The following is a 16,981-nucleotide window of genomic DNA, read 5'->3' as shown; positions in this document are numbered from 1 at the left end:
TCCCAAACTTTGGATGCTCGAATTATATCTTTAGGATCTTCCCCAGGGCCAGGGTCTGGTGTCAATAGCATGTGGTAGAAGTCTGAGACAAAGAAACGCAGATGCGGTCCAACTGGGCTAAGCTAGCCCAGGACCGAGCTTGAGCCCGGCTGTTCACGGAAGGGCAACGACCGGCTTTGGCATTTTAGAAGTGAATGGGATTGTTGGTTGAGTTAACCGGGAAGTAAAACAAGCTTTTGGCCGGCTTCGGTTCCGCGGATCTTGCAATCGCAATCATCAGCTCTACGTAAGAAGACTTGAGCTAGGAAAATAGCTTAAGAGCTGGCCTTGGTTCAATTGTATTGTTACCAGGGTTCAGAAACCAAGGGAGAGAAACAAAAAGAAAGAGAGCCGAGGGAGTGGAATAGATGAGAATGACGCTGTGACACCATCATCACCCGCGCAACCGCCGTCACGCAGTTTGAGAAATTAATTTCTAGACTTGGTATGGTACCTACTGTATAGGATTGGGGTTTGATGTGCAGTTCCCCGCTAAGAGTTGCTTGCTTTGCTTTTACTTGTCACTGAATTGAATTTGAATGGAAGAGACATCCTTGTTTGCTGGGACAAGCTACCCCATCTTTTGTCCTTTGCCCCGCCAGAGCAGGAGATCAAGCTCCTGAAGCTCCTCGTAAGTATATGCTTGTCTGTCCAGTAAATCATCAGGTCGTCAACGTCAGATCAGGTACCATACAATCACAAAGTTGGCAGTGGAGGGTAAAGCTGTTCTATCCCCGCAATGAGGAATATTTTTATTGGGTGGAGGGAGGCTGGAGCTGGAAAGTGCAGTAGCTGTCCAGCTGCGAACGTGTGTCTCGTCTCACCAACCGAATGGTGACATCATCACATCTGGTGACGACACTGCAACTGGAAGTGGAAGGGGAAGAATACAGCAGGTAGAGGGGAGAGACAGGCCCAGGCTCAGGCCTAGGCAAGCCACCTACTCTGATGCGAGACGGAAAAAATGGGTGCTTAGATCGAGATCCGTGACAGACTGCAAAGTACAAATACTGGGAAGGATCCAATGCCAGCTGCGAGTTGACTTTCTCTCTCTCCAATCGAAGCTACTAATTCATCTCTCCTCCAAATCAACTCATCACCAAACAACTTTCTCTCCTACAAACAAAAACAATCAAAATGTCTCTGCACTACCTTCCCCCCGTCAAGCCCTCAGCTATTGCTATCGGTACCGCCTTCAACCACGGTGTTGAGCTCGCCGTCCTCGCCCCCCTCTTCGGCCAGACCTACCAGCGCGCTAAGGCCGCGAACACCAAGGAGGAGTTCGTCCGCTCCAAGGAGGCTTCTGGTGCTGCCCTCGCTTGGGGTTCTTCTCTTACCGGCTCTGCCCTCCAGGCCTACGGTGTCGGTGCTCTCATCAACGCCACTGGCACTCTGAGCTACAAGGGCGCTGCTTACCTCGGATCTCTCATCTTCTTCGCTACCTCCGCTCCCGGCGTATGTTCTTCCTTCTGTCCCCCAGTACCATAAATCATCTGCTAACATTCATCAGTACATCTCTCAGCTCTTCGTTGAGAAGCGACCTCTCGACACCGTTGGCGTCAGCCTGGCTACCAAGCTCATTGAGACCGTCGGTCTCTCCGTCGTCCTCACTTGGTGGGGAACCCGAACCAACCCCTTTGAGTAAGGGATTTCTTCTCTCTCATGACGAATGTTTTTAATCTCCCCATGATTCGGGATGGGGTTTCATGAATTTGTTATACGAAAGGCTTCGGGCCCGTGTGAGATAGTAATAGGCACGGACATGTACCTATAAGAAAGCCAGTAACGCAAAGTAATACCATACAAATGAGCAATTGCAAGTCCACAATATGATGTGATCGAGGAATTGAAAGAGATAGTCGTAAGCGGGAAGTTCCGAGATCGATGGTGCGTTGATCGGACCCAAGCTCTTGTGGATCACCTAGACAGGTTAGACGTAGTCGAAGACCGCGGTAAAGAGTAGCAAAGCTTGAACAGAGTAATGGACGAATCGTACGAGGAAGAATGATTTCTGATATCTGAATAATCGAGTAAGCTAAATATTATTGCAAGTCAACGGTCGAGCGGAGGTTCCTGTTGGGTCGCGTGCCATAGTTTGACTACCTATCAATCCGGGAGAGCATCGCGCAGTCATCATCACCGAATTTCAAGCTCGAGGTCTGCTGGACATTTCAAGGACTTGTTGTAATCATATCCCATTTTTAATGCAATAGCTAAACCTGAACGCCGCCAAAGCCCTCATCTTGCCGTTGTTCTCGGCTAGATCTTCTGGTATAAATACACCCAGACTTGTTCTAACACAACTTCCTCTTCTTGCCCTTCATGCTAGGGGCAAACTTTGCTAATACAGCACCCTCCGGTTTCCAGCAGTCTTTCCCCTAGTACTTGGTGCCGCCCTTAACCCAGAAAGCCTGCTTGCCGTACTCCTTCTGCACGTACTTGACGAGAGACGCGTAGCTCTCGCCGAACGCCTCACCATCGTCCTCGCCGTCCTTCTCATCGGACTTGCTCTTGGCCTTCTTGCCCTCAGCCTTCTCCATGATCATGACGACGGATGTAGGTCGCTTGGTCTTGGCGGCAGCGCCGAGCTCAGCGCGCGATGTGACGAAGATGAAGGGAACGTTGTGGTCCTCGCAGAGAACGGGGAGGTGAGAGATGACGTCCATGGGGGAGATGTCGCCGGCGATGATGACAACACCGGGGAAAGAGGTGTTGTTGGGAGCGGAAGGGGGAGACTTTCGGAGGGTCTTGACGACCTCCTTGACACCGCGCTTGAGGGTGTTGTTCTTGGCAGCTGTGATGCGAATGTTAGCAGTCTGTTCGTAGTGAGCAATGTTTTACGGTGGTCGCATACCCTTGCGGATGGTCTTGTAGACCTTCTTCATGCCCTTGTCGTCAGCGACGGGAATGGCAAAGGGAACGACGGTGCGCTCAAGAGGCAGCTCAGCGGCCTTGTCCTCCTCGGCATCAGAGTCGTCCTCAACAGCAGCAGCAGCGACGGCGGCAGCGACAGGAGCATCTTGGCCGATCTTCTCCTCGAGGGCGGCGGCAAGCTTCTCCTTCTTGTCCTTCTTATCCTTCTTCTCCTTCTTGGACTTGGCAACGCCGGACTCGTCGCTTCTCTTCTTGTCCTTCTTCTCCTTCTTATCGGGCTTCTCGGCGGCCATTGCTGCGGTTGTGTCGAGAAAGCTTCGTCGAAGTTATTACTTTTGTATTGTATAGGTCCGCTTGAGTAGCACGCAAAGTTTTGTGTGCTAATTGATGATTATGCGGGACGGTGTTTGATCGCAAAGTTTCCGTGTTTTCTTTACACTCCACTGGCCTCGAAATTTTCTAAACTTTTTTTTTCCGGAAGAGCTGTCGCGCTGGGACTCGGCCTTACATGCCTCCGGTTCCGTACCGCTTTTCAGCACCACGTGACTGTTGGAATGACCCGTCCAATCAGATGCCCAGCAATGACTATTACCAGTGGATCCAGATATTCTGAGATCATGAAGAGATATGATTCATTTCACTGAGGCAGCTTGATTACATTCAATTGGGACGTATGTGTAAATGTTATAAAGAAATGTTGTGACAACTGTCTATTGCACCTCCTGATCTAGGTATTGATGATGTACAATGAGTCCAGAGGACCTACTCCAAAACATCCGCCGTGGTTTTGCTGCCAGAATCTAACCGATTTACTCCTCCTCGTCACCGAACTCGGCACGACCAGCCTTGGAGTTGAGGTACTCGCTTCTACAGAAGAAAATTAGTATCGAATCCTGTCGTGAGCGCTGCATAGGGACATACCGCTCGACGGCCCAGCTCATCATCCAGTAACCGGCAACCATGGGAGGGAGCCAGAAGAAGATCTGGTTCTTGGTGCGGCGGAAAGTGTTGAAGATGGCGGCGTTGACAGATCCAGCCCAGGGGTTCTGTCGGTTGGCGGACAGACCGTAGGTGATGATACCTCGCTGCTTCTCACCACCTGATACAAAGTTAGCCTCCTGCTTCTTCCTTGATGTCGATATGCCCGATCATTATTCCATCAATGATTGTCGAAGTCTATGTCGAATTCCGATTGAAGTCCATCGTGTGCATGACTGAGTTCCGAAGTTGTATCGATACAATTGTAATCATCCCATTCGTCGTCATCAATCCGTTGGTCCGTCGCGTCCATCGATCCAATTCCAATTCGTTCGCACATCGTGAGAGCAATCACTTACCGAAGTGGCCCCAGTTACCCAGGTAGCTGTTAAAAATCCGTCAGCAATTTGTTCTATATCGATTGTGATATTTCGAGATAGCCCGGGTACTGCTGGGCCGGCCATTAACCAGAGGAAAAGCCGCACGCAACAGCACCATCAATTGCCCTCGCTGGATCGCAATGCACGTACTGTCCGTTCTTGGGGTCGGCAGCGCCGCTTCGGAGCATCTGAGTCGGTCTCATATTGGCGGTTTTGGCACGGGAAGTCGAGTCTCGTGTGGGTGGTTTTTTGGAGTCGTCGGTTTGAGGCAAAGGCAGAAAAGGGCCACTTGAGGATTTCTCGGGTCGGGTTGGATTGGAAAGCGCAGACTGCAGGCTTTCCTTCCCCCATCAGCCGAGCTTTCCCGATACGGTTTAGCAGGTCAGAGACAGCCCACTCAGAACGTCCAACCAACGAACACTGCTAAACTAGAGTAAGAGCAGAGTGCGAGCTTCAAATCATCATCGCCGTCCGTTGACTCCGAAAAGCTTCACAGCTACGCCTCCATCCCCGCCATCGCTCGCTGGGTTCTTCGACCACCATTTTTGAACGACAATCTTTCAACTCCGCAAAGAAAGATTTAATCGCAATATTTTCAAAATGGCTGGCGCTGCACGAGCCCTCAACTTCATGTACCGCCTGGCGGTCCCCGCCTCAGCTGCTGTCTTCCTAGGCAGCCAGGCTCTATACGACGTCAAGGGAGGAACTCGGGCTGTTATCTTCGACAGATTGTCTGGTGTTAAGGAGGATGTCATCAACGAAGGAACCCATTTCCTTGTCCCTTGGCTGCAGAGAAGCATCATCTTTGATGTTCGCACCAAGCCCAGGAATATCGCAACTACCACTGGTAGCAAGGATTTGCAGATGGTCAGCTTGACACTGAGAGTGTTGCACCGACCTAATGTCAAGGCCCTTCCCAAGATCTACCAGGTACGATCGCAATCACATAATTTATGATCCAAATCGTATGACTAACTCTTATAGAACCTCGGTGCCGACTACGATGAGCGAGTCCTCCCCTCCATTGGTAACGAAGTCCTTAAGGCCATTGTCGCCCAGTTCGATGCCGCCGAACTTATCACCCAGCGAGAGGCTGTCTCCGAGCGCATCCGTAATGACCTCACTCTCCGTGCCGCTGAGTTCAACATCGCCCTCGAGGATGTCTCCATCACCCACATGACTTTCGGTCGTGAATTCACAAAGGCCGTTGAGCAGAAGCAGATTGCCCAGCAAGATGCCGAGCGAGCACGATTCATCGTCGAGCGTGCTGAGCAGGAGCGTCAAGCCAACGTTATCCGTGCTGAAGGAGAGTCCGAGTCCGCCGACTCCATCAGCAAGGCCATCCAGAAGTCTGGTGACGGTCTTATCCAGATCCGAAAGATCGAGGCCAGTCGTGAGATTGCCGCCACTCTCTCATCAAACCCCAACGTTGCCTACCTACCTGGTGGAAGCGGAAAGCAGGGTGGCCAGTACCTGTTGTCAGTGGGCAGAGCTTAAAGTAATGGATTGTATGATGTAAAGGGTGTTAAGGAAATGAATGGGAACTCCCCGCTTATCGTTGGTGATGAAGTTATTTATTCATGAGCGCCAACTATGTATTTCTAGAACGAGACCGGACGGGAATAGCAACCCAATCTCGCAATGTATAATCGCCTGTGGCTCTTCCGTTCCAATTCGGCTCTACGTGTTATGACCGGTGACCTTCTCTATTAGACTGCTCGACCGTCTCCAAAATTGTTTGTTGCGTCGGTCCATGAAGAGACCGCCCCCCAATTACCGTGGGTATCATTATTACCCTTTAGCTTGGTTACGCCTCGATGAACGCCTCTGTCAACCCAGCAGCCTTCCCTGGAGGTACAATATCGCCATCAACCAATTTCCAACCACTTCTTTGCAAGTCCGCCCATTCGTTCTTAACTTTGAGACGCACAAGATCTCCCGCTGCTCTTGCATCTTCAGCAGAATCGTGACCCAACATCTTAGGGCCGGTTTCCTGCTGGATCTTACGGTTGAGATGAACATCCATGAGCATCTTGAGACTGTACCGATATGGCAGACCATGTTGGTGAGGGTAGAGCAGAACGGTATCTATCAATGTGGGATGCACAATACGAACCGAGTTGAGATCGTTCTCCAAACCGTGACCTATCAGAGGTGTGGTGGGAGAGATAAGAGAGAAGAGGAGATCTCGAGCAACTTCAGGGGATGATACGATCTTGAGCTGCTTCTTCCTAGACTTCAGCTCGCCATCCTCACTCACATCGTCGCTGCCGCTCTTAGTCGGCACTGTCGAGTCGTTTGCGGTCCATGGCTCAGCTTGGGCTAGGTCTTCTGGCCATACACCAGAGTAGCGTGAATTGAGATCCAGAATCTCTCCCAGAGGCCGGACCAGAACATCCAGTAATTCCTCGCCTCTCGGCCAGTGGGTTGCGGTTAGGCGAATGAGTTCCATACCGTAAACTGTGTAGCCCATCTCACAGTCGAAAGCTACACCCCTGTTTACAGGTGCCAAAGGATTCTCAGGAGTTTCTGCGAAGTTAAGTATAGAGGCCATTCTCTTAGGATCTGAAGTCTTGAATACGTGATGATCGCGCGTGAAGCAACCGACCGAGTCGCCGAGTTCCTGTCCACAGCACTGGAACCGCTTGGGCTGCCTGGTTCTGTCGCCCGGGGCCTTGGGAGCGATGAAAGTCTTACCCCAGTGAAAGGTGCATGACCCACCAGAAGTGAGCGCACCGTCTTCTTCACGTCTTCCGGGAAAGACTTGAAAGCGTTGTTGACATCGATCGCACTTCTCCCATCCTGCAGAGGCCTCGACGCCCTGTCTTGCCTTTTCTATCTCCTCATCCGAAGGCACCTTGGATACGTAGCCATGGCTGGCTAGCTCACTGATAGGAGTAAGAAGTCGCCTGGCAAGCTCAACTTCTTGAGTAGGCAATAAGCCAGTCTTGATTTCTTTCGGTTGTTCAGAAGGATCCTTTCCACTAGCTTCGAGTTCCAATTTCTTCCGTTCTTCTTGACGCTCTGTCTTCCACTGGTCGACTTTCATCCTCTTGTACTGCATGACCTTGTTCTTCATGACGTTTGAGTAGACCGCAGCTTTGTGAACAGCAACATACTCTTCCTCATCTAATGTGCGGACAATGAGTTCTTGCTCTGATAGAAGGAGGTCTGTGTCGTCCTTCTTGGCGTTCTTCTTCAGTTCTTTATTTAGTCGTGTCAATTCTTGGTGAAGCATTTTGACAAGTTTAAGACGGATGTCATGGCTAGCAGGCATGCTTTTGAGTAGTCTGGGGTTCAGTGATTCAGCCTTCTTAGGCTTTGCTGGAGCAGGTTTCCGTGTAGGAAGTGGCCGTGATTCATTGCTAGGCTGGTTCGTTCTGGCGACTTTTGTAGGGGGTTTAGGGGCATTGTCTTGAGAGTCGGTCTTTCGCTTTAGTGGCGGAGGAGATACTGGTCGAGCAGTTTCCAGCTTTTTTGCGACTGGCTTGGGGATTCCATCCGTTGAGCCAGCTTTAAAAGCTGTCAACGTACTTTGTCCAGCATCTTGAGGTGTTGCAGGGGAATCCGTTGGATGAAAGGGGTCTGCCCTGACGCGCTTGCGTGGTACATCCTGATCCTCTGCCAACTTGTCCCTGATGTCTGTACTATTTGATGGAGTTTTTGGTGATGACGCTTCCGGTGCAGATGGTGTCTCGTTAGGATGGCCAAATATGCAATGAAACGCTGTACAGTCGTTGCCCTTGGGACAGGGGATGTGCTTCAGAGACAAACTCATGATGGCGACACCCAACGTCGGGATCGATGAGTTATAGCAGGTAGTACTGTTTGTATGGTCGTGACCATATGAGTCGGTTATGATGAGAAGACCTTTCGAATGTGAATGAGTGAATGTGTTGAAGTTGGATAAGTGATGTCAAGTTCGGGGTGAGTGTCCTTGATCAAGCAAGGCGAAGATGATAGGAGTTGATCCACTGAAATGAAATTCCAAGAACGAGCCCGTGCTGTGGTCAATGCGCCAGAATGTCTTTGTGTATATAGAAAAAGAAAATAAAGGAAATCGAAAGCTTGCTTCTTCTTTGAAGCCAGAGAACGTATTACTTTGGAGTCTTTGATGCATGAAATGGTGTTGAATTGAGAAGCTGCAGCTACACAAGCCACTAGAGCGGCTGCTCCCTTGAAAGGCCCCACTCTAAATTGAAGCACCTCTATAACCTCCGCTGGGAACAATCATTTCCAGGCTTCTTTACATCGGAGATGAGGCTCAGCACCTTGCCATGACGATTCATTGTCAGCCTAGAAACTTGGATTCCTTCTCAAAGTTCTCATGATAAGCAAATAATTATATAAACGTGGAGTAGAAATTAGAGAAGAACTTAGGACAGATAAGGGCAGGCTATTCTGGGGTTGTCTATCACAAAAGCGGTCGCATTCTCTTCCATGGACTAATCCGCAGTAATCTGGAACTGCAGCTCGCACTCGGATTTGTTAGCTCTGTAGGCGTCATGATAGGAATTCAGCTCGCACAAGTAAGTGCCAGTCTAGAATCAGTTTTCGATGGATTCGAATAAGCGCCATTTGAGATTATCGATCAATAAAGAGAAATGAGATCTTTGGCATCATTGACCCCTTTCTTTGATCCGAAAAGTCAGTTTCTGACAGCAGTCGGAATTCGTATCTATCCGAGATAATCTCTTGACGCCAAAGCCATGATAACTCCGCAAGTATAAAAGCCACAAGAACAGCCTCCCTGACGTGCATGTCGCTTATGATTCTGATTTAGACAAACACAGCCCCACGGACTTAAGTGTTGAGAATAATCGTTTGTTGCTAGTCAGCGTCCCCAAAAGAACTTCTATTGTCGCGTGTTTGGTCGACGTCGATGCTTGTCATCGATATTGGTGGGGACTAACACCAGTTAACTCCGTGCCTCCGGTCTCATTTGCATGGGCGGACTTGCAACAAGCCCGATATTTACGCAATCCGAAACTCCGTTGGGGGCGCATCTCCTGAGAAACCTCAACTTAATTTATTCCTTTATAAAGATTGAAGGTGGCAACTCTGTTACCTTGATTCCCTCACCCATTTTCTCCATATTTGATACTTTAACGTCCTCAAAATGTCTAATAAACCCGTTGCTATTGAAGACGTTACTGGAGGTAGCGTAAATGCGACGCATCTCTGTGTATTAGTACACGGCGTAAGTAATCCTCCCGCCCTGTCATCCCCTGACGATCGACTTTTGGCACGTCATGGCTGACCACCTTTTTTCTGTTGCTACAGCTTTGGGGAAACCCTTCTCATTTGCGCAATGTTGCAAAAGCCCTTCGCGATAAATACTCCGAAGACGAATTATACATCTTGCTTGCGAAACAGAACAGCGGCAGTAACACTTATGATGGTATCGAGACCGGTGGCGAGCGCGTTTGTGCAGAGATTGAGCAGGAGTTGAAGACAATCGAAAGAAAGGGAGGGAAGATCACAAAATTGAGCATTGCAGGATACTCTCTTGGAGGTCTAGTATCGCGATACGCAGTTGGTCTACTTTATGCGAAGGGAGTCCTCGATGATCTTGAATGCATGGTAAGTCGCCTAAAACAATGGCAGAGCAAAGACAGAAGGACAAATGCTAATGATCCTGCGTCAGAACTTTACTACATTCGCATCCCCCCATCTGGGTGTAAGGACACCACTTAAGGGCTGGCTCAGCAACATCTACAACACCCTCGGCGCCAGAACGCTCTCCAAGTCCGGACGACAACTCTTTACGATTGATAGCTTTCGCGACACCAACCGACCTCTTCTCGCAGTGCTGGCCGATCCCGATTCCATTTTCATGTCCGGTCTAAAGAAATTCAACCGCCGCACTTTGTATGCGAATATTGCCAACGATAGAAGCGTTGTGCATTACACATCCGCTATCACCAAAACCGACCCCTACTCGGATCTCGAAAATGTCAAACTCAACTACCTCAAGGGATACGACGGTGTTATTCTCGATCCTGGCCACCCTGTATCACCATCTCCCAAGGTCAAAGCTCCAGATTCGCTATCGGCAGATTTTGAATCCGCTAAGAAATGGATAAAGAACATCCCCTGGATGCTAACAATTGGTGTTATCATCCCAATCGGCGTTGTTGTCTTCCTAGCCAACTCCGTCGTCCAGACATTCCGCAGTGCTAAGCGCATCAAGCTGCACGAATCCGGATTGGCTGGTTTGAAGATCGAAGACTACCGCATGCCCCTGCGGATCAAGGCGATCCAGGAGGAGGTAGAGCAAGCCTACGAGGTTCTCAACAGCGCTCAGGACCAACAATATCTGGCATCGGACTCAGACGAGGATCTGGCTTACGACACCGAAGATCGTAACCTGCTCAAGAGAGAGCGCAGAATGTCAACACCAGGACAACCTACGCTTGCCTTGACCCCCGACCAGTTCGAGATGATACAGAACATGGACGCAGCTGGTTGGCGCAAGTTTCCTGTGCATATCCAGAAGCACCGACATAGCCATGCAGCTATCGTCGTGCGCATGGACAAGGAATCTTTCGCTGACGGCTGGGTGGTTCTGGGTCACTGGGCTGAAAGTGAATTCTTGATTTAAACGGTATATGGGTCATGATTTAAATTATAATGAATAGGGTATATTGCGAGGAGTTACGGTAGGCTATACAGGATGATCTAAAAGGATAGAAATGGAATCTACGGCACAGTATTTACTATAAGCCTATTTTATAGCATAAATCACAGCATTATTATTATCTTGAGTATATGAGATTATATCAAGTCTTCGGTTCTCACGCGAGCACTTACCGATCTTGGCGCTTCGCTTGTGATGTTTGTTGTGGCGTCTTAGTGCTTCCTTATATCTTTCAGTTTTGTTCTGGAAGATTGGTGAGGTATGCGATCTCAATTGATTTGTGTGCAGTGATTGAGAAATTGCAACCGCCGACAATGACAATTATTCATCGCTGATTGTCATATGAAGTCCGAACCAGAATAATAAGCTGCGTCACTCATCACCTACATAGACTGCCCTAATCCGGAGCATAAACATTGGATAAACTTTCTTCAATCAATTGCTGTACTGACAAAAGTACAATGACACACTACTACACTAGAGTGGTATCGTGAAGTTGGATCTGTCGTCATCTCACCAAGCTTTTGGTGTTGCAATGATTTGATGACGCTATGATACAGAATCACGTGTTAATCGCCACATTCTCTCCCCAGACTGCATGACCCCTCACCTCTTGCCCAATCGGAAAGTTGCAAGTCGGCCAAACTTTGGTGGTCACCAAGCTCATCATTGGCTAAAGTGACAGCAGTTGCACCTCAATCAGCCGATTGCTCCTTCTTTTGCCTCCACTTCTTTCCTTGCGAATCTCCCTCTCCTCTTTTTTCTTTTCTACTGCGGAGACTGGACTTGACAGTGATTGATAGTGTGAGCCTCTTGCTCTGTTCTGCTTGTCGAGGTCGCGAGGGTCCAGTCCAAACTTGATCACTTCATCTTCTACATCTCTTATGACAAATTTTCGTCCGACTGTACTTTCCCCTCTCGTGTGAATCTCTCGCGGCCCGACCAAGCTGCGAGCTACGCTACGCTATTCTACCGTTTCCGTCTTACACTTGACTGCTTTCTTATCGATCCGTTCCCGGCTTCGCCGCACGGAGATAAGAAATAGTTGGTGCTTAAGCCGAGGCGCCCCGGCTTATTTTTCGCAACCACCAACCTCCTACGATCAACTTGATCGAAGAACACTAGAGCTTGCGGCTCATTGGGATTGGAACTTGGGACTGAAAGCTTTACAAATTTGTTCTGAAGCTTATTTTGTACGACTAGAAGGTCATATCAATTGTCAATCACCCAATTGGACCCTCCTCTTCTTCGCTTTTCTATACCTTTCTTTTTTTCTTAACGAGCAGTATCTGCTCAATTCGCGACAATGGTTCTCACTCACACGACAAACCACACCTACTCCCACCCATTCCCTACCGTTACTCTCGCCTACTTCCTCCGATACTCCTCTCCTCAGCTTAATCCCTTCGCCGCCCATGTTCTCAGCACCGACACCATCGAGAACTATGTCGACCCAAAAACTAGCCGGCTACACACCACTCGCATTCACTTGAAAAAGAGTCGAATGCCCGGCGCTGTCTACAAGCTACTTCCTGCCAGCGTCACTGGTGGCGGTTCTGGCGATAAGGCCTCGTACATCTTGGAGACAAGTGTTGTCGATATCAAGGAGGGATGGATGAAGACTGAGAGCCGAAACCTTAACTTCACGGGTGTGCTCTCTGTTATCGAGAAGCAGGAGTTTAATGTCCCCAACGAAGGAACTGCCCAGAACCCCAATGAGACTGCTGTGACGACTATGGTTCAATTCAGATCAAGGATTGGAGATAAGATTCGGGGCAAGCTGGGACAGGCCCAAGAGGATGGCTGGTTCAAGAATGGTATCATCGGTAGCTGGGGTACGAAAGGTATTCAGCGCAGCATCGAGAGCATTGCCTCTACCAAGACTCAAGACCAGATGGGCAAGAGCCGTGACGGCATGAAAATGGTTCTCGAGCGCCTTCGCAACAACGGTGTGATGGGCGTCCTCGAGACGATAAGGAGAGAACGTCAACGCCAGCAACTTGCTTAAACATCTCCTCCGATACGATGAACTGTAACAACGAACGACAACGGCCTCGGGGCAAACACGATCTCAGGAGGGAATATCTGGAAATGATTCTCGACCCGCTTTGTCGGATGAGCTCTGTGGGCTCAATGTACTATAACTGCTTTTAACCTGAGCATGGCGCAATGTGTCTTTTTTTGGGTAGGGGTATTTGAGGAAGAATGACGAAAACTCGGAGGCTATGAGGCAAGCGATTGGTGCTGGATATGGCCAGCTGATGAGGGGACGCAATTACGTCCAGCGATATGGCGCCTCTACTTATGTGGCATCCCCTCTCTTGTATTGAGTACGAAAAGGCTAAAGAAACAAAGGATCAAAGGTTCCAATTACCGTTTTGACAAAGATCAGATGTGTTTGTGTGATATTGAAGGGTGCTTGCGTGAATGGATGTCCATCACTTCTGTAAGTTCGCCTTGGAAGTGTCGCTAACCATTAGGATTACGAATGCAATGGAACTGCCTGTCAATTACCCCGTGGCGATTCTTTCACTGGTATATTATCCGTCGCTGAGATGCTCTTTCCGACTTTGTCGGATCATGCTTTATATAAGGTACCACCGGACACATGCGTTCCTTCCCTGCCGAAAGGAACATGGAATTTTGGCAATTTAGTCTTGTCCATCCAATCTTGACTTCGACTTATCAACTCCACCTCCACCTCAATATATCTTTCGGTGAGGTTGTGTTTGTTTATTACCTCGAGTATACTTTACTTGAATACTTCCTCGGGGTGTTACCGTTATCACTCCTGCGCCTACATGTATTCTGACCGATAGCATCAACTGCGACTAATACTGCATGCAACTTCTACCATCATGTCTTCTATCGACGAGACAACGGACCACGAGGACCATGAACCTACAACTCAAAACTCCTTACGTCGCCATAGACGCCAAAGACAGCCAGATGTGCTTTCCACTATTTCTGAGGAGTTCGACGCCGAAGAGGAGGAGAGGCTGGTGAAGAAACTGGATCTTTTCATCCTTCCCATAATGGCAATTGTCTACTTCTTTCAATGTACGCACTGCATCTTGTCTTTTCTGGCTTTACTGACAAACACTGAACAGATGTCGACAAAAACTCCATCAGCTACGCGGCCGTATCTGGCCTCATAACTGATCTGGAGCTCACAGACCGGGAATTCTCCTGGTCTGTCTCCATATTTTATGTTGGGCAATTGATTTCTCAGTATCCGGCCGCCTACTCGCTCAGCTATTCTCGCATCATTCGCTTCATCGGTATGACCGTCATCGGATTTGGTATCATCGAAATGTGCATTGCAATGTCAATGAACTTCCCTATGCTCGCTGTCTATCGCTTCTTCCTAGGGGCTTACCAAGCTGCAGTATCTCCTGCCTTCATTATCCTCACGTCAAAGTGGTACCGTCCGCATGAGCATCCGATGCGCGTCGCTACATGGATCTCGATGAACGGGATCAGCCAGATCGTTGGGGGCCTCCTCATGTTTCTGCTTGACGATGTGGACATAGATATCGGCAGCTGGAGGGTCATGTTTATTGTCTTTGGGGGGCTGACTGTCCTGTTTGGTATTCTGTTTATTATCATAATACCCGAGGACACTGCTACCGCCTGGTTCTTGAACAAGCGAGAAAGAAGTATTGCTACGAGAAGACTAGCCTTAGATCGAAACAAAGGCGATCCAAAAGGTTTCGATATTGGGCAGCTACGTGAAGCTTTGTGGTCGCCCTTGTCTTGGCTATATGTCCTGATGGCATTCTGCATTGCGTCTACCAATCCTATTACCAAGGTGATCAGCCTGTACCCTTAACCAATCCGACTGAACCGAGCTAACGGTAGATGCACAGTATTCTTCGATAATTATTCGTGGAGCTGGGTTTTCCGAGTCCGATACGATGCTTGCTGGTCTTCCAACTGGCCTACTCAATTTCGCCAGCTCCTGGATTTCAGCTCTTATACCCCATTTCTTTCCCAATACCCGGATATATACAGCTATCGGTCTAATCTTCATACCTCTGGCCGGCTCCATAACGCTCTCTGTTCTTTCAGGGGCCGAAGATGTTGATTCTTGGGGCATTGTAGCATCAACCTGGCTGGCAAGTTGTTATACTGCACCGCTCTGCTCATGCGCGGGACTCTTGGCAAGCAACGTACAGGGAAACACCAAAAAGAGTATTGTAGGTGCTGGATTCTTTGTTGCATACAGTGTCGGAAGCATCGTGGGGCCGCAGGTATGGGGAGCGGAGGGCGACCATTCATATCTCACCGGGTCTATCCTTACTGTTGTGAACTGGCTCATGCTTATGTTGGTGCTTCTCATATACCTCGTGATGGTCAGAAGAGAAAACAGGATCCGTGACCGCGAGGCTTCCAAAGAACTTGAGGAGTCCAGCGCTGCAGGGCAGGATATGAGAGATCGTATTCTAATCGGCGAGTATCAAGACTTGGAGCTCACGGATGGCCAAGACAGGAGGTTCCGATACAGTACATAGTGCATCGGATGCTGATGCGAGTTAAGAAATGGATAGGGATGGTGTTAAATGAGTTGGCATAACACATTACTACCTAAGTATAGTATGGATTACATATCATTGTTATGCGGACTTATTGGTATAACTGAGAATGTGCACCTAGCTACCTCACCGTGACTTGATCAAGCCATCTGATAAACGGCACCAACGGATCCCTCAGTGTCCTCAAAGAATCGGTATAAACCAAATTCGCCTTCCTTTTCCCTTTCGCTCAACATCTTTCCACCAGCCTTTTCAATGACAGAGCCAATAGCTTCGACATCATCGACAAACCAGTAAATGCAAATACCTCCCTTTCCAGGAGCAAAATGGCCAGTGTGATCAGGGGCTTTCTGAATGCCGCCTGTCAGACTGAGGCTTGGGTTGAAGTCAAATTTCATGAGTTGGTCTTTGGGATGTTTCTCGGTTTCCTCTGAAAAAGAGAACTTAAAGACAGTTTTGTAGAATTCTGAGGCTGTAGATTCTTGTCAGTGATGGTTCAAGCATGGTATATCCTGGGAGGACTAACCCCGGGTCACATCATTGGCCGGAATGCCCATCCAGATGGGAGTACCAAAGGCCGGGGGTTTCCACTCAGACATTTTGAATTGCGATTTACGATCGAGATCGAGTAAAGATATGCTTGATATGGAAGTGAAGAGGGATGATGATGGTTCATCCTGAGGTTGAAGAGACAGTCATGCCCCTTTTTATAGACCGCTCACATCGTCTTTCACATTAATTCAGGATTGTTCACGCTGTTGGACTGGTAGTCATACATGGAGAGACTTTAGGCCGATGGCTTGAGTTAGGACATGATAGTTACACGGTTGGAGCAATGAGAACGCGTCTGGACAGCCATCTTGGCAGGGGTCCAGTACGCCAGCTGAGCACGAGAGCACGTGTTGATCAACTGTACTGTAGTATCTGCAATACACAAAACATACTCGTATAGGTAGGTACATTATGGATGATGAGAAAACTTGACCGTATAGAGAATAAGAAACGAAATAATCCAGTCCCTCTATGCAACTTCAATCCCGGTTTTGGACCAATTATTTCTGTTAGGTATAGCATGACCGTTCTTACACCTATTAAACTCCCTGGCATATGCAGGCTTTGAATCTCTAATGATTAATGTAACGATAACGATTTCATTCTCTACTAACAGCTAGACGTATGTCGTCTCTTGAATTCAATTTAATAGGCGAATATCCCCTGCTCAGCTAAACTTATAAATAGCTGTTTGTAGATCAGTATAAAGACCTGCAGGTGCCAAGTGCTTCTAGAGTCATGTCACCCCTCGGACTTCCACTGGAGTTTTCGAAAATCATGATCATGATTTCTGGCAATAACAAGGATATAGCCTGTTGAACGAAACATCCTGGGGAAAATAGTCATACACGCTATGCGCTGTAGTTTGGTTCAGCTATACCAGGCCTGTCCATATCACCGACTTATAGCGCTGTTACACAACGCTCTGACCTTTGTTTCTACAGCGCCGTGCTCCGTGCCCCTCCTTCCATCCACTCCAAAGC

General features: G+C 48.7%; 9 protein-coding genes across 9 annotated transcripts; 5 read left to right on the top strand and 4 right to left on the bottom strand.

Annotated features, from left to right (window-relative positions):
- Nucleotides 1–1,176: 1,176 nt before the first annotated feature.
- FIESC28_04613 (uncharacterized protein) lies at nt 1,177–1,684 on the top strand (the record flags this gene model as incomplete). Its single annotated transcript, XM_031158760.1, has 2 exons — nt 1,177–1,494; nt 1,550–1,684. The coding sequence occupies 2 exons, from the start codon at nt 1,177–1,179 to the stop codon at nt 1,682–1,684; spliced, it is 453 nt and encodes a 150-aa protein (XP_031017158.1).
- Nucleotides 1,685–2,417: 733 nt separating this feature from the next.
- On the bottom strand, nt 2,418–3,206 carry FIESC28_04612 (uncharacterized protein; the record flags this gene model as incomplete). Its single annotated transcript, XM_031158759.1, has 2 exons — nt 2,418–2,833; nt 2,894–3,206. 2 exons carry the CDS (start codon nt 3,204–3,206, stop codon nt 2,418–2,420), a joined length of 729 nt encoding a protein of 242 aa, XP_031017157.1.
- A 516-nt stretch (nt 3,207–3,722) lies between these two features.
- Nucleotides 3,723–4,474, bottom strand: FIESC28_04611 (uncharacterized protein; the record flags this gene model as incomplete). The annotated part of the gene is made up of 4 exons (XM_031158758.1): nt 3,723–3,780; nt 3,835–4,012; nt 4,251–4,276; nt 4,422–4,474. The coding sequence occupies 4 exons, from the start codon at nt 4,472–4,474 to the stop codon at nt 3,723–3,725; spliced, it is 315 nt and encodes a 104-aa protein (XP_031017156.1).
- Nucleotides 4,475–4,871: 397 nt separating this feature from the next.
- Nucleotides 4,872–5,768, top strand: FIESC28_04610 (uncharacterized protein; the record flags this gene model as incomplete). Its single annotated transcript, XM_031158757.1, has 2 exons — nt 4,872–5,201; nt 5,256–5,768. 2 exons carry the CDS (start codon nt 4,872–4,874, stop codon nt 5,766–5,768), a joined length of 843 nt encoding a protein of 280 aa, XP_031017155.1.
- A 310-nt stretch (nt 5,769–6,078) lies between these two features.
- Nucleotides 6,079–8,049, bottom strand: FIESC28_04609 (uncharacterized protein; the record flags this gene model as incomplete). The annotated part of the gene is made up of 1 exon (XM_031158756.1): nt 6,079–8,049. One exon carries the CDS (start codon nt 8,047–8,049, stop codon nt 6,079–6,081), a length of 1,971 nt encoding a protein of 656 aa, XP_031017154.1.
- A 1,341-nt stretch (nt 8,050–9,390) lies between these two features.
- FIESC28_04608 (uncharacterized protein) lies at nt 9,391–10,875 on the top strand (the record flags this gene model as incomplete). The annotated part of the gene is made up of 3 exons (XM_031158755.1): nt 9,391–9,471; nt 9,555–9,854; nt 9,919–10,875. The coding sequence occupies 3 exons, from the start codon at nt 9,391–9,393 to the stop codon at nt 10,873–10,875; spliced, it is 1,338 nt and encodes a 445-aa protein (XP_031017153.1).
- A 1,342-nt stretch (nt 10,876–12,217) lies between these two features.
- FIESC28_04607 (uncharacterized protein) lies at nt 12,218–12,919 on the top strand (the record flags this gene model as incomplete). The annotated part of the gene is made up of 1 exon (XM_031158754.1): nt 12,218–12,919. One exon carries the CDS (start codon nt 12,218–12,220, stop codon nt 12,917–12,919), a length of 702 nt encoding a protein of 233 aa, XP_031017152.1.
- Nucleotides 12,920–13,769: 850 nt separating this feature from the next.
- FIESC28_04606 (uncharacterized protein) lies at nt 13,770–14,743 on the top strand (the record flags this gene model as incomplete). The annotated part of the gene is made up of 2 exons (XM_031158753.1): nt 13,770–13,971; nt 14,022–14,743. The coding sequence occupies 2 exons, from the start codon at nt 13,770–13,772 to the stop codon at nt 14,741–14,743; spliced, it is 924 nt and encodes a 307-aa protein (XP_031017151.1).
- Nucleotides 14,744–15,586: 843 nt separating this feature from the next.
- Nucleotides 15,587–16,045, bottom strand: FIESC28_04605 (uncharacterized protein; the record flags this gene model as incomplete). Its single annotated transcript, XM_031158752.1, has 2 exons — nt 15,587–15,918; nt 15,973–16,045. The coding sequence occupies 2 exons, from the start codon at nt 16,043–16,045 to the stop codon at nt 15,587–15,589; spliced, it is 405 nt and encodes a 134-aa protein (XP_031017150.1).
- Between the last annotated feature and the right edge of the window lie 936 nt (nt 16,046–16,981).

The sequence above is a fragment of the Fusarium coffeatum genome, assembly GCF_003316985.1.
Source record: "Fusarium coffeatum strain FIESC_28 chromosome Unknown BRIP53273_contig_97, whole genome shotgun sequence".
In the NCBI taxonomy this organism is placed as follows: domain Eukaryota; kingdom Fungi; phylum Ascomycota; class Sordariomycetes; order Hypocreales; family Nectriaceae; genus Fusarium; species Fusarium coffeatum.
This window is presented reverse-complemented; position numbering and strand designations above follow the sequence as displayed.